At 56.4% G+C, this 27,064-nt stretch overlaps 2 protein-coding genes across 8 annotated transcripts in view; one reads left to right on the top strand and one right to left on the bottom strand.

The window, feature by feature from the left end:
• WSCD2 (WSC domain sialate O sulfotransferase 2) overlaps positions 1-7,083 on the top strand; it is a 31,879-nt gene extending 24,796 nt beyond the window's left edge. For both annotated transcript variants that reach the window (XM_087754795.1, XM_087754796.1), the window contains exons 8-9: positions 2,016-2,216; positions 4,875-7,083. In XM_087754795.1, the coding sequence (XP_087610921.1) occupies positions 2,016-2,216; positions 4,875-5,227 (554 nt within the window). In that variant the 3' untranslated portion in view covers positions 5,228-7,083. The remainder of the gene's footprint in view (positions 1-2,015; positions 2,217-4,874) is intronic.
• Positions 7,084-14,268: 7,185 nt separating this feature from the next.
• On the bottom strand, positions 14,269-25,038 carry CMKLR1 (chemerin chemokine-like receptor 1). Of its 6 annotated transcripts, XM_087754921.1 has the most exons (4): positions 24,628-25,033; positions 22,686-22,848; positions 16,442-16,560; positions 14,269-15,871 (listed from the first exon to the last, which is right to left on the bottom strand). In XM_087754921.1, the coding sequence occupies exon 4, from the start codon at positions 15,866-15,868 to the stop codon at positions 14,783-14,785; it is 1,086 nt and encodes a 361-aa protein (XP_087611047.1). In that variant the 5' UTR covers positions 15,869-15,871; positions 16,442-16,560; positions 22,686-22,848; positions 24,628-25,033; the 3' UTR covers positions 14,269-14,782. The 6 variants fall into 6 exon arrangements, with proteins under 6 accessions (XP_087611047.1, XP_087611046.1, XP_087611049.1 ...); XM_087754920.1 differs by lacking the exon at positions 22,686-22,848 and having other exon boundaries at positions 14,269-15,936; positions 24,628-25,038; XM_087754923.1 differs by lacking the exons at positions 22,686-22,848; positions 24,628-25,033 and adding an exon at positions 20,956-21,088.
• Between the last annotated feature and the right edge of the window lie 2,026 nt (positions 25,039-27,064).

The following is a 27,064-nucleotide window of genomic DNA, read 5'->3' as shown; positions in this document are numbered from 1 at the left end:
GAGGAGGAACTGGAGCAGCTCTGACCCTGGCAAACAAGGCAATTCCTGCATTTTTGACCCAAGAAAAGGCTTATGTGGTTTTGTGATCAGATTTCCCCAGGAGCTGGTGTTTGCAGGCTTGGCACTCTTGTCCCGGGATGCATGAAGTGAGAAGCAAACGAAAGTCACGGCTGCACAGTGAGAGGGGCTCATGCAGCCTTCCAGCTTCAGGATCTGGGAGCGGGTGGTGCTGGTGGCACCAGTATCCTGGAGGACAAATGTCCCCACGTGGCTCCTAAGTAGCTGCAGATAAAAATAGCGACATGTCAGGGCACCCGGGGAACACCGACACCCAAGTTAATGAATATTCACAGTGTAAAAAAACACTGATGAGCTCATGGCAGGGGGATGGAGGAGGGAGCTGATCTCATTTGCCTGTTCTCCTCAGGCTGAAGGATTTGGTGGAGATCCATCTTCTCATCCTGGGCGACACAGATATTTGCCCAGTAAATATTTAACGGAGGAGGGATGCTGTCGTTCCCAGGGCAAAGCAGCAGCGCTGTGCCCACCGTATCAGTGCCAGGGCCAATAGCATGTGGGCTTTGAGGACCCCAAACTAAGCAGCGAGGATAAGTTTCAAGCAAAAAAAAGCTTGAGGCAGGCATGAAGCTTTTTCAGGCAGAAGTCGGCTTCTCCCAATAACCCACTATATTGCAAGGGGGAGAGAAAAGACCAGTTCCCCTATTTTATAGCCATTTACAGTAGTTTTATTCGTAGACCTTGAAGTTTTCTCCTGCTTTTCCTTCTCCTTTTGTGGCTCTGAGAGGAAATCCTTCTTCCTTCCTTGGCTGTGGCGGAGCTGGGATCTGTAGCTGGGATACCCATGTAGCTGATGGGGTCTGTACCCCGGGTACCCATACAGCCGGCCGAGGTCTGCACCCACAGTACCCCCTAACGCCCCGCTTGCCCAACACTGCAGGCAGCGATGCACATTTCTTCGAGATTTGCCAAATTCAGCCTTTCAGAGATGAAGATGCTCTGCACTGAGTGAGGGAGCCTGGACTATACCAGCCCCCGGTGCTGGCACCCACCCGGGGTGCAGCCGGCATCGCGCATCCCATGGACAGGAGCATCACCAGGTGAAAGCCTTGGCGAGGTTTTGCTCATCCGACCTAGTGCAGGTTTCATCTTTATTCTAGGCTGAGCGCGTCGGAGGGCCCGGAGGTATCCAGGCAACTGGCAGATTAGCCATCACGTCCCTGCGTTGCATGGCATGGCTGCTGAAAGCAAATTACACATCTATAATTGATGTAATACAGCTACTTACAGCTTATCTCCCCCCTCAGCTCCGCTCCACCACCAACACACTGTTCCCGGGTAGTTAGGGTTGTGCTTTGCAGGGGCCAGGGGTGCAAAGGGGCTGGGAGCGATGCCAGGCTCAGCCCCGATACTCCATGCAGGGGACATGGGGGATGGCCGTCCCCTCTCTGGACCCCCCATGGCATCACTGCAGCACCTGGCCTCATCTGCAGCCCCATGAGCATGGGGTTTTTTACCCTTCTTAATTTATTGGGAGGGTTTAAATGCTGTGACCAGGGAGATTATAGCTATAAAAATATGGTTTTGACCCTGCCAATATGAGCACAAGGTACATTAATGCAGTATGCAGTTATTTAATGCCAGTGTGTTTGCCCTGGAGGAAAGCTGGGCTGTGCAATATCAGGCTGTTGCAGACCATCTTACTGAGAAGAGCTGAGCACGGCTGGGGAGGAGGCAGCCCTGCTCAGTCCCCATGCCCGCTACCCACCCTCTCGTACATGAATTTTACATCATGGCTTGACTCATAACTCAGGCAAATAAATTATTTCCGTCTGGGAGAGGGATGCAAATTCTACTTCAAGCCCCAACTGCTTTTATCCAACTGTATTTTGCAACCTGATATCCCCCTGTTGTTCCCTTTCCCCAGCTCACTTTTATTATTTTATTAATATCGTCACCGGCTGCTTCTCAAGCGCCTGCTTGCTTTGTCCCGGCAGGGTTCAAGGGTGAGAGGGACCACTGGCGAAGTGGGAGGACGATTTGCATCAAAACCCACGAGAGCGGCCAGAAGGAGATTGAATCCTTCGATTCGGCCATCCTGCTCATCCGAAACCCCTACAAGGCTCTGATGGCGGAGTTCAACCGCAAATATGGAGGGCACATCGGCTTCGCGGCTCACGCCCACTGGAAGGGCAAAGGTAGGCTGGAGGGCTTGGCTGCCTCTGCTCCACTCCCACGGGACCCAGGTGGGCGAGCTCCAGCCCGACCGCTGGAGCTATAAAGCTGTTGGTAAAGCCCAGCAGAGCCTGAGTCTGGTCCCCATGGGGGAAGCCAGGGCTGTGCCACCCCTTTGGGGTCACCATGTCCATCTCCTGGCATGACCTGCAGCATTGCCTAGCATGGCTGAGGGCTCCCGCGTGGGTGGGATGGGATGGGACGGGATGGGGAAGCGGAGATGCTCAGCTGTTTGGTGCTGCGTTGGGTCACAAGGGCAGCAGCAGAGAGGTGGCAGTGCCCGGGGACACAAGTCCGACAGCAGCCTGGTATCAGCGGGGAGGGAATGGGTCAGGTGGGCAGGAGCCCAAGGACCCAAACTCTGCCCCTTCTTCAGATCAGCTCTTTGAGGCCAAAGGCAGCTGGCCTGAATGCTTGGCTGGGCAGGTGGAGGGCAAGGAGAGATTAAAAAAAACCCACAGGATCCATCAGACATCTCCATTCATCACCTGGTGGGCATATGCGTTGGTGTGGGGCTGCAGCATCTCCATGCTGCCACCGATGCCGGGTCCCAGCAGGACCACCCTGCCCAGGGCGGCTGTCAGGAGGGGATGAGCCAGCCCTGGCACGGGCAGCCCCATGGGGCAGCGCCGCTCCGGCTCTGCCTTCCCAGTGCGATCTCACACGTGCCTGAGTTTCTAATTAGCAGGAGGTAGGAGGGCTCCTCCAAGCCCTGGTTATCTGTCCTTCCCCAAGGCAGAGGCGCAGGAGAGCGGACCCAGCTGATGCACAGGGCAGTGCCTGCAAAATCCCCGGCTAGGGGAAGCCCCCTGCCCCTTTGCCGCACTCTCCCTCTCGCCCATGGGAGCCGCCAGCCCATCCCTATGGACAAGGCGGTGGCAGGGTGTTATTTCTGTGCGCCCGGCTGCTCTGGAGACACTACCTTTCCCGTGCACAGGCATATTGTGGAGGCTTGTTAATTATAGCAATTTACAAATTGCTGTTGTGGAATTGACTTCATTGGAAAGAGTTAAAATATTTAGCTTGATTGAACATCTGCTACCCTTAATTCAGAGTTTATTTAAGGGGAGCTTTTGCTGTTGTTGCTGTTATGTGCCTGGATTTCGTTATCGCCATGTGCTTGCAGCGCCGGAGACGGCCCGTCCCCGCTCTCCCCACTGCCCTGTCCCATATAACCAGGGGAGAGAAATGTCCCACTGCTTCCTTGGTGGCTTTTCTCCCTGGGCAGGTCCCTGGGCTGGCATCGCCCCTGTCATGCTGGGATCTGAGCCTCTTGCTAGATTTTATTCCCATCTGCTGCATCCCAAAGGACAACTGCAAATTGCAGATACAGCCGGGAGGGGGAATGCAGGACGATCCCCTCACTGGAGCCCCAGCACCACGGGAACCTTCCCGAGTTTTTCCAGTACCAACCCCCCGCCCCGATGGCTGTCCCATGCCTTGTGCCCCCGAGGGGGGGGGGGGGGGCAGGCAGAGGGGACCCTTCCCTCTACCCCAGCATGGTCTGATTTGGATGCGCATCAAAATACAGCACCAAATTCTTGCCAGAGGATGTATGGTGTAATTAGCTGATGGGTTAATTATCAGGTTAATTAACCATTGGAACGACTTGTCTGGAAAGATGGAGATTTTCCATTGCTTGAGGACTTTAATTGGGCCGGGAGCATTGCTGAGAGCTGTGGTTTGGCACGAGGGAGGGGCTGGAGACCCCCATTTCGTTGGCCCTATGTGGGGGCTCAGCCCGTGGAGGGCCCCGGCCGTGGAGCCCAGGGGTCCCTGTGGGACCATCAGCACCCACCCTGCCCTCCCACCGGTGCGGGAAGCAAGTGCTCGACGAGGACAGTTCGTTTGTGCCAGGTTTGCAATTAGCGCTCGGGTGCGTGGTTAAATAAATCATCCAGAGGACCAAAAAAGAAGTGATTAAATGTGAGTAATTAAGATGGGGCGTGGGGCTCCCATCCCCAGCCCTCCCTGCAGAAACCCCCTTGCTCCCTGCAGCCCGGCTTTTCAAACTGTTTCCTTCTCCTAGGAGCTAATTTTGGGGCAATTTTGGAAAAAAGCTGTGCCCTCTCCCCAGCCTCGCCCACAGCTGCCGGTGCTGGGGGAGGATTTTCCTTCCCTCACCCCGTTCTCAGCCCTGCCTGGAGCCTGCAGAGGCCACGGGCGCTGTGAAACCCCCCTTTGGTTCCGTGACATTAATTTTACGATATCCCTGGAGCAGTTCCAAAGCAAAGTTTTATGTGATATGATTACACAAGGTGAATTGTCCTGTATCTGTTTAATGAAACAGATACTGTGTTTAATGATTCTTTGGGGAATTAAATACAGTTAAGCTATTAATCAGGCATTGGTTTCTGGGGGAGGACAAGAGGAAGAGGCAGATACCCAGAGCTTTTATGCATCATGAGGCAGATGTATACAGCACTGCCAGGAGAGTTGTGGCTTATTATTGATGTTTCATTATCCCTTTTATCACCTGATTTTTATGGGAAGATCAATTAGCGAGAAGGATAATTGAAAGATTTCATCAGGGAGCGCAGGTGGTGGCCCTGGGATAGGGGATGCAAGGGACATGGGGGACAGGGGGGACACCCACTAACCGTGTCCTCTGCTCCTTCCAGAGTGGCCGGAGTTCGTGGCAAACTACGCGCCGTGGTGGGCGACCCACACCCTCGACTGGCTGCGTTACGGCAAGAAGGTGCTGGTGGTGCACTTTGAGGACCTGAAGCGGGACCTTTTTGTCCAGCTGCAGCGGATGGTGGGGCTGCTGGGCATCACCGCCTGCGAGGACAGGCTGCTCTGCGTCGAGGGACAGAAGGACGGCAACTTTAAGCGATCTGGCTTGAGAAAATTGGAGTATGACCCATACACCCCCGAGATGAGGAAGATGATCAGCGGCTACATCAAAACAGTGGACACGGCTCTGAAACTCCGAAATCTGTCGGGAGTCCCGGATGACTACTACCCGAGATGATGGTGACGGTGGCGGGGGGACCTGACCCTGTGTGGCGAGGAAAGGCTCGGTCTCCCTGGCCTCTGCCTACTTCCACCCAGTGGGTGGCTTTTCTTTTAACTCTCCATCTGCTGCTATTAGCTGTTAATCAACTCCCTGCATGAGCAACGAACGGTCCCCAGCCATCGCTGAGCTTGCTTAGCCGACACGGACCCAGGCACGGTGGCACTGCCGAGGGGATGCACGGTGCCTTCCCTGCCGCGGGGTTCCTGCTCCGTCCTGCTCCCATTTTGGCTGCCGCTGCCCTCCTTGGCAATACCCCTACAGCGGGATATTTGTGCCCGTCCCTCTGGGCTGGCTGGCGGGGATGCTGTGTTGCTTGTGCCGTGCCTGACGCACCCCCCGGGCGCTGGCACACTGCCGTGGTGCCACAGGAGCTGAGCTCCCCTGGGATGGGTATCCCCAAACTCCCCTCGTTCCTTGGCCATCCCTGGAAGGCTGCTGCCCATCCCTGGATGGAGCCCATCGGCCTTCCCAAAGGAGGAGAGACCGGACGGGTTGGCACCGCATGGGCAATGCTCCCGTAGATCCTGGTTGGAGGTTATGGAGAGCGGGAGGGCTGCGCCGGGGAGAGCAGTGCCGCCGAACGAGATGGCCATGTCCCCCCAGCACATCCTCCCTTGGCTCTGCAGGGACCCTCCCTGAGACTGGAGGCAGGGGGGTCCCTGGGGCAAGGCTGGCGTCCCCAGCCGCGTCACCGGGCAACGTTGCCACTCCATCCATGCAGTCACTGCTCCAGCCCCGGTGCCCCAGGGGGGCCCATGATCCCCACCCAGGGGGCCGCAGCGGCCCCACCCATGGGCTGCAGGTGGGAGCCACCCCCAGGCGTGTGGGCGATGCTCGAGAGGGGGATATTGGCCCCAGACAGAAGAGCTTGCAGGACCCACGAGCACATCCGTGCCTCATTTTGAAAGCTCTGGCACCAGAAGAGCCCCTCAGAAGCAGTTTAGGGGGCTGCCAGCAGAAGCCGTGCTGCAGCCCCACTGCATCAAGCCCACGCAGCAGTGGTGAGCAAAACCTGGGGCTGAGCTTTTTGGTGTCCCTCTGGCCAAATCCTGCCCACGTCCCTGCTACGGGACCCTTGCCCTGCCCGCACCCTCGCCCGCTGCCTGCTGACGAGCAAGCGAAACCAAAGGATCTCTGTGCGCATTGGGAAGATGCCGTTCGCCAGCCTGGCTTTGTGCAGAGCTGCATGCGGTCCCCAGCCGTCCCCCACCCTGCGCCGCCCTCCCAGCCCGTCCCCAGCCTGGCTTTGCCGCAAACGAGCTCCCTCCCCTCCTTCCAACCTGCAAGTCCCCTTTGGATGTAGGTGCAAAAGCCATATATTGTACGCAGCCTTTTCTAGAGTTAGGTATTTAACGATTGGCTTTTAACTCTTGATCTTGATAGAAATACATGCACAGGTCGAAATCTAGAGACACCACTCAATCTATATTCAAAGAGAGAGAAGAAAATTCCATGGAGAAAAAGGAGAATTTAAATAAAATATATTTTTCTAACATGCGTACGGAGCGGACGGGGCAGCGATGCCAGGGCTGGGAGGTTCCCAGTCCCCATTTCTTTGCACGCAGAGTCTCTGTGGGGCTGCTGGGAGGCAGTGGTGGGCAAATGTGTTTATAGGGAGCAGCTGCCCTGTTTTTAACTCTTCCCTTGACAAATGGCTGGAGGTTTTCCAGGAGAGTGGGTGAGCCCCGTCCCAGCAGCGGGAATCGAGCTGACCCCGTGCTCCTTTGCTCATGGTGGCCCCAGGGCTGCCTACCTCGGTCAGAACAAATCCTCAGGTCAATCCAGCTATTAAAGGAGAGTTTTTGTTGCTATTCTGCCTTCCCGTGTGTTTGTGGGGCCGCCCGAGCACTCCGGCACCCCCCACCCATCCCAGACCAGGGGCTGGATGTCCCCCAGGACGTGGGAATGACTGGCGGATGGCTCCTCTCCCCCCGCTTTTAATCACATTAACGTTATTCCTGCATCTAAACCACCGACAATGCAACCAAAGTGGCTCCTTCTTGGAAGTTTTATTAGCTTTGTAGTGTCCTTAAAGACAGGTTTATTTGGGTGCGTGGTGGGAGCGGGGAGATTTACTGCAGGCTTTATTCCCGTTGCCTCCCGTCCTTCCTCGGCTCTGGAGCAAGAGCAGGCTCGGCGCAATTTATTCCTTTTCTGTTGGCGGATCGCCCTCTTAGCTAAAGTTGGTGAAATCCCTTTTTTTATAGCGTTGGGTTTGCAGCGATCGAGACACGTGCTGGGTGTGGTTTGTTCTGACAGGCATCCTCTGCAGAAGGGACAGCATTCCCTTCCACACCTCGGAAGTAAATTAAACCCCAAAAGCCAATTAATCTCCAAGATAAAACAATTAAGAGACAACATTGCTTGCAGCCACCGTGCTCTGGGTCCCGGGCTGCAGCTTGCAAGGTGGAAGGGGAGGCGTGGGGGGGGGGCTGCCCCCAGCACCGGGACCCCCAGCGTGGGGGGACCCCCATCCACATGGCTCGGGGGGCATCGCCGCCTCCACCAAACCCCTTCAGAGCTGATATAGCAAAAGGACGGAGGAGGCTCCCTGAGCACCAGCAGTATCAGCTTACCTTTTCTTTTTTTCCCCTGTGACTTTAAGGATCACTGAAGCTTAATGCCTTTATTTCATGGCAAATACTTTTTTTTTTTTTTTGCAATGAAGTGGAGCAATTGGAAGTCATTACCTCCCCGTAAGCGTGTGCGGCACATCTGGCTGCACACACACACACACACACACAAGCAGCCCTGGCTTACGAGGGTCCATGCCTTCGCCTCCGTCCCGGCTAATGCAGGAGCAGCATTCACTGTCCTGCCGGTGGCTGCTCACCCCGCACACACAGCCGAGCCGCGAGCAGAAGCTGAAAATTTATGTTTTGTTTTATTTTTATTTATTTATTAAATGCCAGGCTATTTTTTTACCACATGGGACTGGCATGCAATAATAAAATTTATATTACCCCAGGAAAGAGAAGCCAATCATCCTTTCTGCATCATTTTCATGTGCAAAGCTCTTGACATGTAATAGCCGCCCTGCTCGGCTGCCTCCGTAATGCCATTAGCCTGGCTCGTTGGAGAGCACTGAAATGTGCAGGCAGGGTAGGCAACGCTCAGCATTTCCACGATGATTTTTAAAACCAGTGAATCTTTCTGCCTGACTCAGCCTCGGCGAGGCCTGAGGATCCCTGGGCGGGAGCAGCCGCCTCGCGCGGCGCTGGTGTGGGGCTGGGGGCTGCCAGGGGTTGACCCTGACCACCCTTCCCAGCTTCCTGCATTAAAAATCATCTTTTTTCACCAGTATCTCACCCCTGGGAGTGTTTTCCTGCCTCCCCGGTCCTGCGCTGGCGGAGGCTGCAGCATCCTCCCTCCCGGGCTGGATGGGTTTCTCAGCTGTTGCCCTAGCAACGGCGTCTGCACCAAAATTCCCTGCATTTCCCCCAATTCCATATGGGCTTTGCACCCAGCAGGCCAGTCCCTGCAATGGAGGAGATGATGCTGGAGGAGATGATGCCCGAGAGTGGATCAGGCTGGAGCTCCCTTCCCCGGCCAAGGCAGTGGATGCCCCTTTGGGGTGAATTCAGGGGGTTCTGGGCAATGACCCCAGCGATGCAAATGATGCTGGGGGCCTCAGAGCAGGGCGGAGGGAAGGGGCTCCCCTTCCTCCCTAATTAAATCACACACGAAATTCATTCTGCTGTTTAAATGAGAGGGAAATAACCCACCTCAGCAGCATAATACAGAAGCTACGACAGCACCTTGACAAAAGCTCTATGATGTAGGGGAAATGTGAGTTATAAATCTGAGCAGCAGTAATATTCATCCCTGACAAAAGAAGCATGTTTATTTATTGGCTTTACTATTTTCCGTAAAATTTACAGTTGACAATCTGCCTGAATGCAGCGGAGATAATTTAAACATGGCTTCAACCCGCCTGGCATCGAGGAAAGGGAAAGGGTAACGTGTTTATTTTTTTTTTTTCTTAATTCCAATTCCAAATAAAGGGAGTGATTTATCGGAGAAGGAAAGCACAGCTTTATTTCAGGGCAGTGACAGCTAATTGAAAAAGAACAGTCATTAAGGACGGTAATGTGTTCCACAGAAATGATTTCAGTATATTGTGGAGTAATTTCCCAACTGCTCGTGTGAAATGAGACTCAGCCCCAAGTTTCGGGGCCCTGCGAGCAATGGGTAATTACGGGGAGGCAGCAGTGGGGAGGGGACATGGAGAGGCACAAGGCAGCTTTGGCACATGGCAAGCACCGGTCCTGCCACGGGCTCCCGGCGTGCTTCAGCACCAGTACCAAGGTCTGGGGGTCCTGAGCCCTGCAGCATGTGGGGCATGTGGGACCCCGATGGGCTTGTGGGGTAGGGAGAGGTGGGATGGCTGCAGCTGGGGAACAGGGTCCCAGGGTGGTGGACTGGGGTCCTGGGCTGGGGGTCGGGGTCCCAGGGCTTGACATGGGGGTCCTGGCCTGGGGTCAGGGTCCTCGGGATGGGGATCAGGGTCCTAGTGATGGGGATGTGGGTCCTGGGCGGGGGGTCGGGGTCCCAGGGCTGGGCATGGGGGTCTTGGGCTGGGGGTCAGTGTCCCAGCTCCAAAACCTGCTGTTTTTTTTTCCCGGCCAGCTCCGACCTACCCTAAAATCATGATCCCCACAACAGCCTTAATTGCAAGTCTCATGGGGATGGTGGTAGCTCTGGATCCCATTCACCCCTTGACTCTTAGACGCTAAACCCAGGTGTACCCCCGGTTACCAATTTCACCGACTTCTTCCCCAAAAGGGGCTGCAGACCCCAGCCAGGCAGCTGTCACCGTGCCGGCACAGAGCGGGGCTGGCTGTGCCACCCAGCCCTGGAGCTGCGGCTCCCACCGAGCCCCTTCTCTGGAAGCTAATTACAGTTTTTGCACGTCACTCGAGTTGGCCGCGGTGTCATTAGCCTCCTGCCGGCATTAATCAAGAGGATGGTGTTAATTCATAGCTAAGAACGTCTCCCAGCTGAGTGGCCAGTTTATCAGTCCCTGCAGGAGCGGGGTGAACCGGGGTCAGTGGGATGCCTCCGAGGACCCACAGTTTAATATACTGGACCTTCCTATCGCTGTAGGGGACTGCAGCCGACACAGCAGGGCGAGCTTCCCTCCCCTGGATGAATAAAATCTCTGGCACTGCAAAAAAAAGGAGAACTGAAAGGATGCATCTTCGCCTGCTCTGCGAGATGCCGGGGTATGCCTGTAGCATTTAGGCAATATCAGAGGAATTGAGGCAATATTGAGCTGCGTTTCTTTGCCACGCTGCCGATAGGGAAAGAAAAATCTGGAGAAGAGGCTCGTGCGCGCTGAGCAGTTCTGCTGCTGAAGTTTTATGATGAATATTTCTGCCCTGTTTCTGTTTTGTATATATGCATTTTTAATGCTCTCTGTTTGATCTGTTTACTGCTTGCCTTGATGGCCGACATGGGAACAGAAATCACCGATATTCCCCGGGGAGGCTCGCTCAATGCCTGGTGGGTTACAGGGTCCAGCGGGCGAAACTCGGGGGATTTTTCCCTTCTCTTCCTCATCCTCATCCCAAACTCTGCCGGGATGGGGGGAACCAGCAGCGGGAGGGGATGGAGCAGCAACGCGCTGCTTGACCCGGGTGTCTGGATGGATGTCGGGGTGTCTGGATGGATGTTGGAGGGGCAGAGCACCAGGAGCCTGCTGGGGTGCAGGGGCCGAGCCCCTCCGCGCTGTCCTGTCCCCTCAAACAGCCCCAGGGACAGGGTGGGTCTGCGGGGGGCTCGTGGGGTGCAGGAGGCGATGGGGGAACCAGCCTCCGCTGGGCAAGATGCAGACAGCTCCCAGGCAGAGACCAATCTCAGCGCCGGTATTAATAATTCCTCTTTCAAATCAGTACAACAGAGCGTTTGCCAGATCTTATCTGACTGGGAACACGTCGGGCTGACACGAAGCCGGGGGAGAGGCTGGCGGCGGCTCGGTGCGCAGATTAACAAAGCAGGTGGGGGGAGCGGACACCGGCCCCCACTGCCGGGCTCAGCACCACATTCAGGCACAGGGGAAACAATGCTCTTTCAGCTGCTTTTTTTTTGCACAGAGACTTTTTTTTTTCCCCTAAAGAGCCATTTGGCCTCCTCAGGGACAAATTAAAGGGGGAAACCCACAGACAGCATCTTTGGAAGATCTCCCATATGAGGGGCTTGGAGCAACACGCTCCCGTCTCAGTCGTTGGCTCCTGGCCATAAAGCCCCAGCCCCACATCCCTGTGCCCCTCTGCTCCTGACTGCTTTCCTGCAATCCCAAATTCAACGCCGGGAATCGGGAACGCACACTAGAAAGCGACTGCTTTCTAAAAAGCCCTGGGATCTTTCCTGCTCCACGTGACGGGCTTGAGCACATACCGGGGGTATTTGTATGTAAAACAGGTTTTTTATTAAATAGGCAAACAGCTACAAAGACGAACTCAAATATTAGGTTTCCCAAGCTGTCATTATAATGATGATTTAACCCAAGGTTATGTACCAAGTCATCACTTTTTTTTGGAAAGCTATTTGCAGTAATAATAGATGGGCTTGCAAAATCCAGCCACGAAAATTAGTGAGGAGCAGCCCCGCTCCAGCACGGCCTGGGAGCATCACGGCGCCGGACCAAGGAGCAATGGTACGGCACTGGGTCCTCGAGGGACACGGGCTGCCCGGCTCCCCCCATCCCACGCTGCCCCCGAACCCGTCCCACGGCAGGGAAAGGCGAGCCCAGGCGCACCGGCCGTTCCTGCCCCAGCTCCTCTGTTGCCCCAAACCCTGAGCCCAAGAAGTATCAGTGGCTGCTGGCTCTGCGGTGCACCCCATCCCCCAAACGGGTCCTGGGCTCCTGCTCTGTCTCTGCTATTTCTGCGTGTCCCCCTCGCCTCCCTGAACGTCTGTCTGTCTGTCTGCCCTGTCCATCCCATCTGTCCTGTCTGACTGCTAATAGGGACCTTGTGACCTTTCAGCAGGTAATTAAATACTGTGTGTAACATGAGCGAGGGGAGCCTCTTCCCACTGCCAAAGCCTTCCTCCCTGCAGCCTCCTCAGTCACGGCTTCTTCCAAGGCTACGGAGCACACAGGTTTCACGGGAGAAAGCAGTGCGGATGGTCCTCGCAGGCGGTTTGGCAGCGGGAGCAGCCCCGGGCTCAGCCATGGCACGCGGTGCAGCCCAGGGACAGGACATTGCTCCCTGGGGAAGCAGCCAGCACTCCTCAGCCTGCCAGTTCCCAGCACCCGGGAGACAGGGAGATGCCTGTGGCTGGGGGCTGGGTGCCCTGCAGCCACCCTGTGTTATTGAGAGCAGCACCCAACAGGTGGCACTCACCAAGCTGCCATTAATGTCCCTTATAATCCCCATCACCCTGCTGTGTTCCCCTTCTGGGCTCAGGATGGACACCCTTTATTTTCAGGATAAATCCCCCACCCCTCTGCACCCCACTTTTAGCAGACTGGATCTGCAGCATCCCTCACAACACTGGCGAGGACGGGCACCTCCCTGCCCCGCTGTGGGGGCCAAAGATGCCCCAGCACACACCAGCCGGCAGCACCAAAACTGCAACCAAACGCACCGGATCCATCGGCATCCCTGTCCCAGGGGCGATGCGGGCAGCACCAGGGGCTGGCAGCGCTGGGCAGGGATGCTGCAGGCACTGCCTCGTCCCTCTGCTCCCGTGTAATGGGAGAGGAGCGCACCGAGAGCTTCGTGGGGTGCAGGTGCTCCCCTCTCTCCCCATCACGCCGATGCTAACGAGGTTATGCAGATCAAGGTAGATCAGCAAGGCTGTGTCGGGGGCGAAGGGGACGCCTGATAATCTGTCTGAAATCCAGCTCCCGCCGCAGCGTCTGCTATTATCGGCGGCGTTCCCGCAGCTCGGCACTGCAGCTCAATTACTGGGGCTTTGTGATTCAGTTTCTATCTGTGTCTGGCATGATCTGCTGCTGACGGGAGCCTGTAAATAGCTCTGTGTCTTTTCCTGGGAGCTGCCTCTTCACTTTTTTTTCCATTTTTTGTTTTTTAAAGAACGCTATAATTAAATATCTCAGCCATTGTGGGCACCTGTGAGCAGTCTCTCAATTGCCAGTGTACCGGCCCCTGTGCAAGGCTTTGCATGAAAGCTCCCCCAGGCATCGCATGGGCTGGGACCCCCCAAAATGTCCCCGATGCCACTGGGGACTGCCTGAACCCAGTGCCAGGGATTGGCTCTGCTCCGGCACTCGGCGCAGGTGGAGGGCTTGGTTGTTCCTTGCTTTCCTGGGAATGAGAGGCTGTGGGTGACACAGAGAAACCAACATATAAATAAGTGTGACACCGGTGTCCGCTCACTTGTCACAGTCAAGAAGCCCAAATGGTCAAGGATCTCCCAAATTAACTGTGCATGAAATTGGATAGAGGCAGTGGCTCGGCCCATCCTTCACCACGGAGATTTGTGTGCGGTGGCAGAGTCTCCCACCAGCGACGGGCAGGTTACTTGCTGCCTGGTGGGGAAGAGCCAAAATCTTCCCATAGGACTGACTGATCACACCAGGGAGCAGCCATCAATGGAGCCAGTCCCCAGGTCCACCTGGATCCGGGAGGGAAAGGCAGGTCCTCCCCCAGGACCGTACAGCCTGGGGACCAGCACCATGGACCTGCTCCCTGGTGCCACCCAGGCACTTGGCAAGGAGCTGCTGGGACTCACGGCCCGAAGCATCAAACTGCTCTGCAAAATGTACCATGTGAAACATACCCATCAAAGTGGGGTTTGTTCAAAAGACACTTCAAATGAATCTTTCCCTCTTTTTTCTCCAAGTTTTCCATGTCGGTGACCCTAGGCATGGGCCCAGTCCCCCACCCTGGCATGTGGCCCTGGGTCTGGATCACTTAGAAGACATGAGATTTCCCAGTTTTCAAGGCTGGGATACTCAAACCCTTCTTATAAAGACACTTTCCAGGGTCTTGCTGGGTACAAAGTGCTCACAACACGGTTAAAAACATATTGTGCTAGTACCAATATACTTTAGGACTTTAACATGAGTCGCTATATGCATACATAGGACATAGAAAGAGTGTCACCAGTTTTGCCATAGCAGGTAGCATCCACGATGGGTGCCCACCCAGCCACACATCTCGGGAGCGTGGTAGCGGAGATGCCTTCCCAGACACATCCTCTGCCCAGTCTCCCCATAACGATGTCCTGGCCAGGCCAGGAAATGCATAGATTAGACAGGAATGCCCTGAAATGTTTTCTTAAATAGTTTGGTGCAATCATCTTTGCAATCACAAAGAAAGACTACGGGAGGTTGTGTCTTCTCCACGTGCACAGAGCAGTGGTCTCCAACACCTGCCAGCCCCCAGGCAGCAAGCCCAGTCAAATAATACACTATAGGACAGCATTGAACCATGCTCATCCCACACCAGGGGCCACCGCAAGGGTGGCCACCATCATAGTGGTGAGCATGGGCAACACCGGAGGACTATGGCCCTCCTGCAGGCACCCAGGTTGAGTTTAGACGACTGTCGTCTCTTTCTCAGTCATTGAAGACATCTTGGAGAAGCTCCTGTGAACGATGCTGGAGTGGCCCGTCTCCTCACTGAGGGCATTCACCAGCCTGGAGAGGATGGTGACCTTAAACTTCTTAAAGTCTTGGCCCATGAAGACATAGAGGACGGGGTTCATGCAGCTGTTGGAGGCAGCGAGCGCTGTGGTTATGGGGATGCCGATCTCAAACACAGAGTGCGGGATCATGTTGGGCTCTGTTTCCAGGAGGTTCAGCAGGTGGTAGGGACTCCAGCAAAGGAAGAAGGTGACTATAATGGTGACGATGATCTTGAAGGGCTTTTTGGACTTGGCAAGGCGGTTTCGACGCAAGTTGAAGACAATGGCGACGTAGCAGAAGGTGATGATGGTTATAGGAAGGATGTACCCGGCGAGGAACCTGGTGATGTTCACTGTTCGATGTCTCATTAGTGCCAGGGTTTGGTAAGACTTATTCCTGGAGAGGGAAAAGTTGCTAAAACAAATCACGGAGTTGCGGGCTTGTGCCGTGTCTCGGAAGACAAGAGATGGGCAGCTCATAATGATGCCGACAGTCCAGATAATCAAGCAAACTAAATACGCGAGGTTGGTTGATCGATGATTTTGAGACCAGACGGGAAAAACCACCGACACATAGCGATCGAAGCTGATGGTGGTGAGCAGCAGGACGCTGGTGTACATGTTGAGGATGAGGAGGAAGGAGTTTAACTTGCACATGACTGTCCCAAAAATCCAGTTGTACCGCATGGCCGTGTAAGCAATGTTTATGGGCAGGAAGATGTTGAAGAGGAAGTCAGCAACGGCCAGGTTGAGGAACCAGATGGCATTGACTGACTTCTTCATCTTCAGAGTTATGATTGCGATGACGAGGCCATTCCCCAGGATGCCCAACACACAGGACACGCTGTAGATGACAACGGAGAGGATCCTCGCAACGTCTTTTGGGTCATGGGTTGGGTCTGTCCACACACTGCCAGGCTCCTCATAGGTGTAATCTGGGTAGTCACTGTAGTTATCGACATCATCCAAGTAATTGGACAAATTGGAAAGTGCCATTATCTGTAAATAAATGACAGTCTGGTCAGCCCTGGGCTCTCTGGCTGGCAACGCTTCTCTGCGTGTTCCTGCTGAGCAAACACATGGTGTTAATCACAGCAAGCACAGCCCATGGGAGGGATCCCGACCCCACAATGCGCATGGGCACGAGAGGCCGTGGAGAGAGGGGATGGAGCACACAGGTATGGGGGATCCCATGGGGACCCCGCTGCTGGCTTCGGAGGAAGATGCTCCTGCAGCTCTTCACTGGGTTTCCACCCCCCACCCAAGAGAGACATCAGTTCCCTGAGCCACAGGACATGATTCAGTCCCTCGTCTCCACCAGGATGTGGCTGTAGCCTCATCCTACAAAAAACGTCTATTACCCGCCTACTTCCAGGGGAAAAACTAGGATGATGCTCATTAACAGCTCATTAACAGCTTTGAGATCTTCCAATCTGCAAAATATTACAGCTCTTCTCTTTTTCTCCCGAGCACCCAGCAAATTGGACTGAAAACCCAGCATGCGGCAGACCGCACACCCTGCTGATGCCAGGCACCCGGCCTGGTGAAACCGGTGTTGCACCCTCTCACCTTCCCTCTCCGGTGAGCACGGCTCCACAGCTGGACGCCTGTCAGGATGTAGGGAGAGGCGGTGGTTCAGCGTCCCAGGGCACAAAGGCAGCTGCCTCCGCGCAGGTCTAGGGACGGAGCTGTAATATTAAAGCCGAGATCAAACAAAGGCCATTCACCCTTGGATGTGGGGATACAGAGGAAACAGAAACTCAGCCACCGCCGCAATTATTTAACCCTGTGCAGTCTCCCCAGCAGGCTGGTGCTGCCCCGTGCCTCGGGGGGCTGTGCTGGCCTGGGGACCCCCCACCACAGAGCTGGTGAAGTCGGGGACCTGCCGCGATCCTAGTAGCTTTTGGGATAACCCAGTAAAGAAATCCTGTACTGTATGCTCAGTACAAGCATCCGACACAAGCCAGCCTCAGTAGGTACATGCAAAGAACTCTACAATCAAGCCCACGGTAATGTTGTTATAAATAATTAAAGCTATAAATATGCGTGAGGTGCCTGGACTCTCATACGGTTATTTCTCTGATTAAATTGGTGCCCTGCGTGTTTTAAAATGTTAATTGTGGTAACTAACAGCACTGTTTGCCACCATCAGAAGCCAGTCTCCACCAGCCACTTAGAGCCCTGTGTTAAATGGGTTCAACCACTCCCCTGTGAACAGTCACGGTGGGTTAAAGCCAAGAGCCACCAAAGGCAATTAGCAAAGCCTGAGATGCCGGTGTAAGCCACGGCAAGAGAGGCGAGCTCTGTGCAATCCCCAGCTCAGGGCATCACACCTGACCTTGTCCTTGCAGGAAAGACGTGGCTCTGCCCATCCAGGCTGGACCCTCCTGTTTACAGGGAGTTTTAGCTCAAAGGTCCCCCTGGCCATCACCCTCCCTGCCAGTCTTGCTTTGAAATCCCCATAGTGTTTGTGTTGTAACCTATTGTTTCTCCCTGGGCTCCCTTTTCCTCCTGTTCCTTCCTGCGATTGCTGCTGCTCCCATTGCTGCAAAGTCCCTGGCCGGGGGCTTAAATCACAGCCCCATCGCCTCCCGCCTTGCCGCGCTCCAGGAGACGATAAGCAGCCAGAATAAATAAGGTTTTAGCACAAGGTTGGTGAATTAGTTTGAGCTGGAAGGAGGCCTTGCCCTGGCAAAACCTTGATCGTCAAAAGGATGAATTAAAGTTGATGATCCGGTGGAAGTAACAGTATCAGCAGAACTGGCTGTTACAGCGCTGACTATTAATGTTCCGGGGTAATGAGCCATCCTGACCGCTGCCTTTATGGACCAGCGGTTTTCATATCATCACCTTTCCAAAGGCAAAGCTGCAGAAAGGTGGGGGAGCCCAGAGCCCTGCATCCATCCCATCCCATCCCATCCCATCCCATCCCATCCCATCCCATCCCATCCCATCCCACCCCATTGTATCCCATCCCATCCCACCCCACCCCACCGCCCTTGGCTGGAGAGCCCCGACAATCCCAGGGCTCGCTCTGCCACCAGGGAGAAACCCCCAAGAAATGCCACCCGCCTGCCGTTCCCACCCTGATGTCACCGTGGGGTGAGCAAGGGACCCCTGGGGACAGACCGCTGCCCCTCACCGCCATGAGGTCAGCCAGAGCCCATGTTCGCTGCGGCACCCATCGGTCCCCTGCCCGGGGCAGGCGGGAAGGATTCCTGCAGCATTACAGGCTCCTCTTCCCATTGTGCCTACTCATATTTTTAATGTAAAATCTCTTTATTATTATTTTTTAATCACTGAGCCCAGTGAGCGCGATGACATTCAGCTTGACATTTCAAAGCTGTATTTAATAGATTATTTATTTGAATTTTCTGTTTATTTTGCTGTTCCCCCCCACCTGCTTTCTCTTTATTGGGTTTTAACATTTGCCCTTCTGAAGATGGGCAAGGCAGACAATGTAAAAGAAACCTGCCCCAGACCTCTGCTGGGTCGGGCAGAGGGATGGCCCTTGTCCCTCCTCAGGATGAGGGGGTGACGATGCCTGGAGAGCGACGGGAGCAGCAGGGCTCCGTTTCTGGCAGATGAGGGTTTTTTTCCAGGGCTCGTGCTGAGCTATTGCAAACCCCAAGGCTGCAGACAGGCAGCTGCCAAACTCACCATAAACCTCCTGGGATGGCTCTGGGCACTGGGGGTGGGATAGGGACCAGGGCTGGAGCCCAGACCCACCAGCAAATTGTCCAGCAAATTTCCACCTGCCTCCCCAAAATCCTCCCAAAAACGGAGAGCCTGAGGGGTGGCCACGTGAAACCTCCCCACTTCTCATTGCAAAACCCCCAAAGTTTGGAAAAAAAAAAAGCCACATAACTGTGAGCATGTATCAGTGCTCCTTTCTGGGTTGAAAATACCCCGCTCGAGCCAAAACCACTTCACTCCCCATTCGGTCTATTCATCTCTGTCCTCCTACCTCAACAAAAATGAGCACAGGATCTACCCAAAATAGCCTTTTAGCCCAGCCAGCTGCTGACGGCCCCGTCATTCCTGCAGCTGTATTTGTCTTGGTACCTGAGGAAGGCTGAGTCCGGCCTGTGGGCGCCGGGGTGGGATTCCCGACGGGCGGCTTGCACATCGGCAGCATCCCGGCGCGCACCGGGGGAGGATGAGGTCAGGGATGTTGTTCTTGGGAAGGCCACAGGAAATGGAGAGAACAGCAGAAAATGTTCAAATCCAGCTTTTCTGGGCGAAAAGCTCTTCCGCGGCCAGACCAGACGGGTGGGGGACGGATGTGACCGGGGCTACGGGGAAATGGGGGGAGGTCGGCCGGATCTGCATGCAGGGGATGCGGCCATGCCCAGGGAGGGCAGGGGATGCTCAGCCCCTGGCAGCGGGTACCACCCGGGCACGGGTGCTGCCCGAGCTCTCAGCTGCCTGCACCAGGCATTTATAGAGACAGGCAGGCTGCCAGTGCTGCCTTCTGCCTCCCCCAACGCCTGCGGGCAATGCTTTTACTGGAGGTACTGATACAGGTTGGGGGAAAAAAATCAAATAAAATCAAATAAAATCAAATAAAATAAGCAGACCAGCTTTTGAGCACACAAGATCCTGCCTGAGCTGTCAAAGTGCATCACGCTTTTACCTGCATGGTGCTATGAAATCGGGCTGGGACCAGCGTGTGCCTGGGCGAGTGTCCCCACAAGCACTCTCCCAGCACTGGGAAAACTGGGGGTGTCCTCGGGTTAGTGCTTGCCCCCCCACAGCACGCATGGGGTGCTAAGGGTGCAAGGGACGCCCAGGAACAGGACAGACAATTCCCCTGGGAAGCAGGCGGATGACCAGGCTGGGCTCTGCTTGCCACTGCCAGCCCTGGTGCACTGTGTCCCTGCCTGTGTCCCTGCCTGCACCCCTGCCTGCACAGCTGCTGCCGCCCCCAGGCAGCTGCTCTGCCTTTTTCTCATTTGAGCATTTCCCCTCCTTCCCAGCAGCGGTTTCCGAGGTCCCAGCGCACCCCAAACCCGCTTCCTCCGGCACGCGTGGGAGAAGGGCCTCGCTCGGTGAGATGGGAATTGCAGGCAGATGTTTGGGGGAAACACACGGTCGCTCATCTGAGGAGCTTTGGGAAGGGCACGGGGTGAAGCAGCATCTCGATGTCCCCCTGGACCTGGCCACACCTGTCCCCTCTGAGCCCTGCTGCGGCCCTGGATTCCTCCCCATGGCAGATGCTGGTCCCAGTCCCGTGGAGGCTTATTGCTCTGGTTGAGCTCAAGTCCCACCCTGCGGGCTGGATCCTGAGCACAGCGAGCTCCCATCGCTGTCAGCAGGAACATGCCCCTAGGGAAGATGGATGCATGAGCCGTCCCAAGCTGGCATCTGAGGCCACCCCATCCATCCCTCCAGAACCCACATTTTTCCAGCCTGGGGTTACATGGGAGGGATGTCCCCGCCGGGATCCAGCGTCCGGCCCCGCGGCAGCAGCTCCCAGTCCTGCACCGGGGATTGCCAGAGCTTGGGGGGAGCAAGAAAACAAAAGGAATGGGAAAGCAACTCCGGGTACCGAGCTCCAGTTCACCCTTATTTTAGCCAGCAATTGCCATGGCAACAGCTGCTGCAGGGAGAGATGCTGTGCAGCAACCCAGTACCTACAAGGATGCCCAGGATGGAGCCCCAGCCCTCGGTGTAAATCGGACACCAGCCACACACCCATCAAAAGGGAGCCTAGGCCACACCACTGCAAAACCCCGAGCCCTGGCCTGCCCAAAAGCTGCTCCCTGGCTGCGGTCCTAGCCCTGCCACCCGTCCCTGAACCCTCTGTCCAGCTCCAGCCGGATGAGAAGGGATCTGGGAGGGGACAGGGATGCAGGATGCCATGGGAGAGGCAGCAGCATGCTGGGCATCCACAACAGCCTGATGCCGAGCACACGGGCTCCTGCCAGCGAGGATTCAGGCTGGCAGCTCCCCCAAGTCACCGGTGGCAGAGGACCCCCAAAGCAGAGGGAGGGGGAAAAGCCAGTCCACACAGGGGAAACTGAGGCACCAAGCTCTGCCCCAAGGCTGGCTGCAGGACAGCGGGGAAGCCTGAGCCTTACCTGCACCCATGGCACTCAGGCACATCCCCACTTCACCGCCATGGAGCAGCCCTCACCTCCTCGCTCCGCCGGGAACCCCGTGCCTGGCAGCCTTCGGCACGCCCAGCTGCTCCCTGCATACCGGCTAAGGCTTCGTCCCCCGCCCGTGTGAACAGGGAAAAAAAAAAAAGGAATAGCTGGAAAAAGCAGCCTTAAAAAAGCTGGCTGTGCCCAGGGTGGGACAGAATAACAGCATGAGTCAGTGTTTATCTGGGCAGAGCCAGCCAGGCTGTGCAGGTCAGGTAGGGTCGGGATGAGACGGGTCTCCACGAGCTGCCCCCGGCCACGGTGTGGGGTCCCCCTGATGGAGAGTGCAGCCCAATCCGGCCAGAAACTGGTGTTTAACCTCAAAACAAAAGGTTGTGCAGGGCAAAACTCCTGCAGGAGCCCTGCAAGGGAACCCGTCCTTCCCTGGCACAAAGTGCCCGGGTTGTTAAGAGCCACCCCATTAGTAAAAGCCCAGCCCTTCGCTCCCCGTCCTTCCTGTGCTTGTGAAGGGTTGAGAATTAAAGGGGAAAATCTTGAGCGTTTGTACCTACACAGGCAAAGATTTTCTTCAAAAAGGGCAGTTTGTGTTTCTGTGCTGCTTAAAATGACTCGAGCTGCTTCTGAGATAATAAAATTCTTTCATCTCCTCTTCTCTCTCTCTTTTTTTTTTTTATATATAGGTTGCTATTAATTCTAGGCTCTCCTGGCACTTTGCAGGCAATAAAAAGGCCAATAAAAGTCCCTTTTCCTGAGCATCCTTCCCACTGCATCGGGCCAGCCCTGGCAGGTGGGATAGGGCGTGAAACACTGCATCCCCTTTAGGGCTCCAGGACCTGCCTCAGCCCAGCGAGGGTGTCCCTAACCACGGCCTGGGCTTTATCCCGACTGCTCGGGGACAAAGCCAGCACACACCTTGGGGACACTGTGTAGAGGCAAAGGGCAGCAGCTTGCGTGCCACCTGCGGGGCTGCTCCAGCTGCTCTCAACTGCTCGGGATTTCGAGGGTACAAAGAGGAAGGAAACCAAGAAAAGGAAACTGGTCTGTCCCTCTTGCTGCCGGAGGGAGGGACGTGACAGTGCCGGGGATGGGGGAAGGTTGGGGCTGGCAGAGCTCAGCCCCCGCAAGTGAGAAATTCACCCCAGATCCACAGGAGCATCCTCCAGCCCCCGGCTCGCAGCTGCGTGCCGCGCTCCCAGCTGCATGCTGATCAGCACGGCAATGAAAAGTCCCCTGTTCTCCCTGTCCCCTCCGAAGTGACACTGCCACGCTATAAGGACACCCCCCCTCTAAATTCACACCCAGTTCCTCTCCCCTCCGTGCAGCTTTCCCACATGCAAAGCCACCGTGGGGGCTCCCACCACCGCAGGCTGTAAAACCCATCTCCAAAAAAGCTGGGGATTTTATGGAGAATTAGAAAAAACAGGGGGTTTGAGTGGAGGACGGCAGGCGGCGGTGACCTCCGGGGTCCCAACGCATGCTGCATGTTGGGACCCCGGATGTCACTGCCGCCTGCCGTCCTCCGCCGTGCCAAACCCCAAACTCACTTTATAATAACAGGGGAGCAAAAAACCTCAACCAGTTGCAAATCCCTTGAGCAAAGCAATGATTTCCCGCTGGCTGCAGCAAAACCCATCCCTCCCAAATATGTATAAAAAAAATACATATATATTAATATAGATATATATAAACCCAGAGGTATTTACCTGAGCTTGATATATCCCCGTGGGTTTTGAGCGCAGGGAGGCTGGATTACACATCTCTGCTTTTTCTATAACCTCGTTAGGGCTTGCACGCAAATGACCCCAGGGTTATGTCGCTTTGGCATCCGAGCGGAGGGTGCCGTGGATATTGCTGAGCTTTCTCATCCTGAGAGGGACACGCACATATTGCCGATGAGAGGACAAGAAAAAAACCCACAGCCGGTGGCATAGACCAGCTGCTGGGCTCAGTGCGTAGATGGGCAGCGCCTGGGAAGGGGAAGCGGTGCTCAGCAGCAGGATGTGGGGACTCAGGACCTTGGGTAGAGGCACTTTCCTGCACGGTTCAGCTGGACACGGAGAGGGGACGGGGCAGCTGGCTGCCCTCGGTGCTGTGTCCCATCCACCACAGCCCCTGCGCTGCCTGCACATGGGACTCCTCAGGCAGGGTTTGGGAATCCCTCGCCAGTGCAAAAAAGCCATGGTCTTGTTGATCCCGGCAAGGGGTGAGCACAGCCGAAGGACCCCTGCGATCAGGGATGGGGCATCTCCACCCCAGGCTGCCCAACATCCATGCTCCCCAGGACCCCCATGTCCCTGCCCCACCGCCTGGGATGCCCCCAGCCTTGCACACACAGGAGAGGGGTAACCCAAACCGTCCCTGGGGTGCATGGCAGAAGGGGAGCACGTCCCCCCCTTGCCGTGCCGCCTCGTCCGGCACGCTCGCCAGGTCCTGCCTGTTCCCAGCTGTTTGTCCAGCTGAGCCCCACGCACTGATGTGGGTCTGGATCCGGCAGCGAGTTCCCGGCAATGAATCAGCCCGTTTGCACCAGGACCCCAAGCAGAGGGGCAGCAGCTGAGCGCCAGCCTGGCCTCGGCCTTGTGCCTGCGAGTAGGTGCCAATTGCCTGCGGTGTGCACCGTGCACCCAGCAATTGGGCACAGGCTGAACCTGGACAGCCACTAACCTCCACCCCGAGCCAGCGAAGCCCATCCAGAGGGAGATACACACTAAAAATACATGCACATGCAGCGGCTGGACCAAAATCCTGCACCTGGCACCTGCGCCAGGAGCACGACTTTCAATTGGAGCCAGCAGTGAGCCCAGGGCAGAGCCCCCGCCTGCTCGCCATCACCAATATCGATGTGTTTTCCAGCTCTCGGCTTCAGCCACGCACAAAGGAGAAATCCTGATTTCCCCAGAGCCGGCGGCACTGCAACGGGGGAATTGCCACCCAGCTGTGACCCAGGGGACAGCGGGCGATGCCCAGAGAGGAGTGATGCCTCCGGGGAGCTTGCGGCCACCACCATGCCCCACACAGGTGGGGACATTAACCCCTGTTGCACATGGCTGGGGACAGGCTCCCACAACCAGGGGCTGAAAAAGAGGAATTGGAGCCAGGGCCGATGCCTGCCTTTGCACAATGCTGCGTTGCAACATCCCCCATGGCTGAATCAGGAGGAAACTTGCTGATGCGTCTGGATCGGCGAGTTCGGCCCGGAGAAAGGAGAAGAGACCCAAAAAGCCCAGATGTCTGCACCAGGCGGTGATGTGCCAATCCAGGCGGCTCATGACCGGCACGCTGGTGTCCCGCTCCTAGGGGCTTGCGGGACCCTCGGGATGGGGCAGCAGCTCCATGGGGTGCTGGGTGCTAGCAGCGATGCGGTGTATGCCATGCTTGTGGCATTTGTGGCATGCGCCAGGTCCCCAGTGGGGCACAAACCCTTTGCACCCCAAAGCGCCCAGGTGAAGCAGCCCCCTCACGGCAGCAGTAAATGCAGTTCACTCCCAAAAGCAATAAAAAATAAATGAGAAACATGGTCCTGGCTGGGGTGGGTTGCACAGACTGGCTCTGCCGGCAAGGACCCGTCCTGTCCTCTCCCACAGGAACACACCCCAGTCCCCCCAGTATCCCCCTCTCAAGCCTTCCAGAGAGTTTTCCAAATACCTCATGCAATGCCACGCTCTCCCGCTGCTCCGTGCTGGGGAGGACCAAGTCGGGGTGCCAGGGCCACCCCGTGCCTGGTGAGGAAGAGGAGCTGCTCACCCCGGCACTGAAGGCTCACCGGGAGCGAGCGGGCTCTCATCCCCGTGCAGACCCCGGTGCTGCGGGGCCAGGCGCAGGCACAGTGCCACTCCCCGCTGGTTTTAAGGGCGAGGGGAGGGGGAAGGAGTCGCGGCAGCATCCATCGCCGGGGTTTTCTTGGCAGCACGATGCTCCGCGAGCAACAGCTGGGAGAGGGTGTGACGCCGGGAGCTGGGAACTACTGCGACCTAGCGCGAGGAAGCAACAAACCACATCCCAAGGGGCCTCCTTTCCTGTCCCGTCCCCCTGGCTGGGAGCACACCACCCTAACAAGGGCTAGCGAAGCACAGAGGGCTCCGGAGCGATGCTGGCCCTGACCAGGGAGCCTGAGGGGAGGCAGATGGCTGCCAGCCACCCCGCCGCGCTGTCCCCACCCCAGGTCACCCGCTGTCCTCCGCCACCCCACCCCCCCCACCGCCCCCAACTCCTTCCAAGACGTTGAGTCACTTCCCTTCGTCAAATCTGGCTCCCAAACGCCGCTGCGGCTGCTCGGGGGCTGGTTTCCCTGATGGCTTTCATTACCACCAGGATGCAGCAGCTGCTTCCAGGCAGCACCCCCAGCCCCAGCTCACCAGCCCACGGCAGGGCCCTGCCGTAGCAGCTCCATCACCCCCCCAGCCCCATTAACACATGCAAAGAAAGCCTTTTGGGGAGCACGGAGGGGCTGTGAGAGGCAGCCGGTTCCCCTTGGCAGGAGGGGTGGGCAAGGCTGGATGTAGAGATGGGGTTCAGGGTGACCCTGGCCCCCAGCCCCAAACGGGGAGGAGACCGGGAGGTTTTCCGGGGCAGCCCCCGTTTTGGGAGCACTGAGCACCGCAGCCCCCACCCACGTGGAGCAGGAGGTTTGGATAACTCTGCGCTTGATGTGGCACCGAGAAAATCCCTTCCCACGCAGCCCCCGCACTCCTCAGCTGCAGCTGCCCCACCTCCGGCATTTAACTCAGCTGGGATAAGAGCCAGTGCAGCTTTTGGGTCCCCGTGGTTTGGGTGTGAAGGCATTGCCTCGGAAACACAAGGAGGTTTGGGGGCGATGCCCCATTTTAGCCACCTCCTGCCAGCAGAACAAGCCCGGGGAAGGAGCAGGACTTGCCCCATCAGGACACACCAGCGCCGGCTCAAACAGCACCAGAGCTGCCCTGGGTTTGCCACCAGCCGGTTCACCTGTCTCCCTAGCAGAAAGGATGTTCATACATTAAGGGTAATTAATTAAGGTCAGTTAATTATCCTTGGTTGTAAAGACAGCCTGCAAAGCATCCTGCAGACCAAGCCAGCAACAGGGGAAAAATAACCGCAAACTAATGTTATCTTCTTCAGTGTGCTTGGAGTCAAACAGTGCGGCTACGGGCCAGCTCCTGGATGAGGCCCAAAAAGATGCACGGCCCAGGCAGCGCTGGGTGGCATGCAGCCCGTGCATGGGACAGGCAGTGCGGTGGGAGCTGGGGGCTCCCAAAAACCGCTGCAGGGCTTGGTGGGGCCAGGATTACTTGGCCACGGGTGCTCCTGCACGTGGCCTTGCCAAGGGCTGACCTCGGGGCACAATGCTGCTGTGATGCCGTGCTGTGACGACAGACAGTCCGGCGGCACCAAGGGGTCCTGAGCCAAGACCTGTCACAGCCTCAGTTTCCCCAGCAAGGCTGAGCTTTGCAGACTCCACAGCACTGGGGTGGGAGCTAAGCAACATGCCTGGGCAGGATCAGTCCATCCCCTTGCCACCAAGTCCCTTCCCAGGCACCTGCCACTTCCACTGGGCAAGGCAGGATCCTGCTCACAGGCACTTATTCCCGTGCTTAGCAAGATGGTGAAGTTAAAAAACACGCTGACTTGGGATAAAATGTCATATCCCAAGGTTTGCCCTGTGCTGCGGTTTGGGGTTTTCCTCCGAGGTGCTCAGCATTGCCTGCTCAGCAAACCACTGCAAACAGCAGTGGGCTGCAGAAGGACAAACACCCCGTTCCCAGGGACGGTGACCATGCAGAAACGTCATGGCATCGCAAGAGCAGCCGTGGGGGACAGCTCAGGGCACGGGCACGGGGCTGGCAGCTCCCACGGCGAGGCCGGGAACCAAAGCCAGCAGAGTCTTTGGCATCCATCATGTCCCTGGCAAGCACACCAAGTGCCACCCACACCGAGCAAAGCAATTAGAACTCTAAATTCAGTAGTATCGGGAACTGGTTGATTTAGGCTGATTATAACCCCCCGAACACCTCCCTGCAGAGCCAGGGTGAAAGGACCGAGCCCAGCAGGTCCAGCCCAGCGGGTATGGGTGCCCACCCTCCTCTCCTCTCCTGTGCGGGCGGTG

Source organism: Nipponia nippon, unplaced genomic scaffold, assembly GCF_047370975.1.
Source record: "Nipponia nippon isolate SJK-2023a ecotype South Korea unplaced genomic scaffold, ASM4737097v1 scaffold_18, whole genome shotgun sequence".
NCBI lineage: Eukaryota > Metazoa > Chordata > Aves > Pelecaniformes > Threskiornithidae > Nipponia > Nipponia nippon.
Note: the sequence above shows the minus strand (reverse complement) of the source record. Positions and strands in the feature narration are given on the sequence as shown.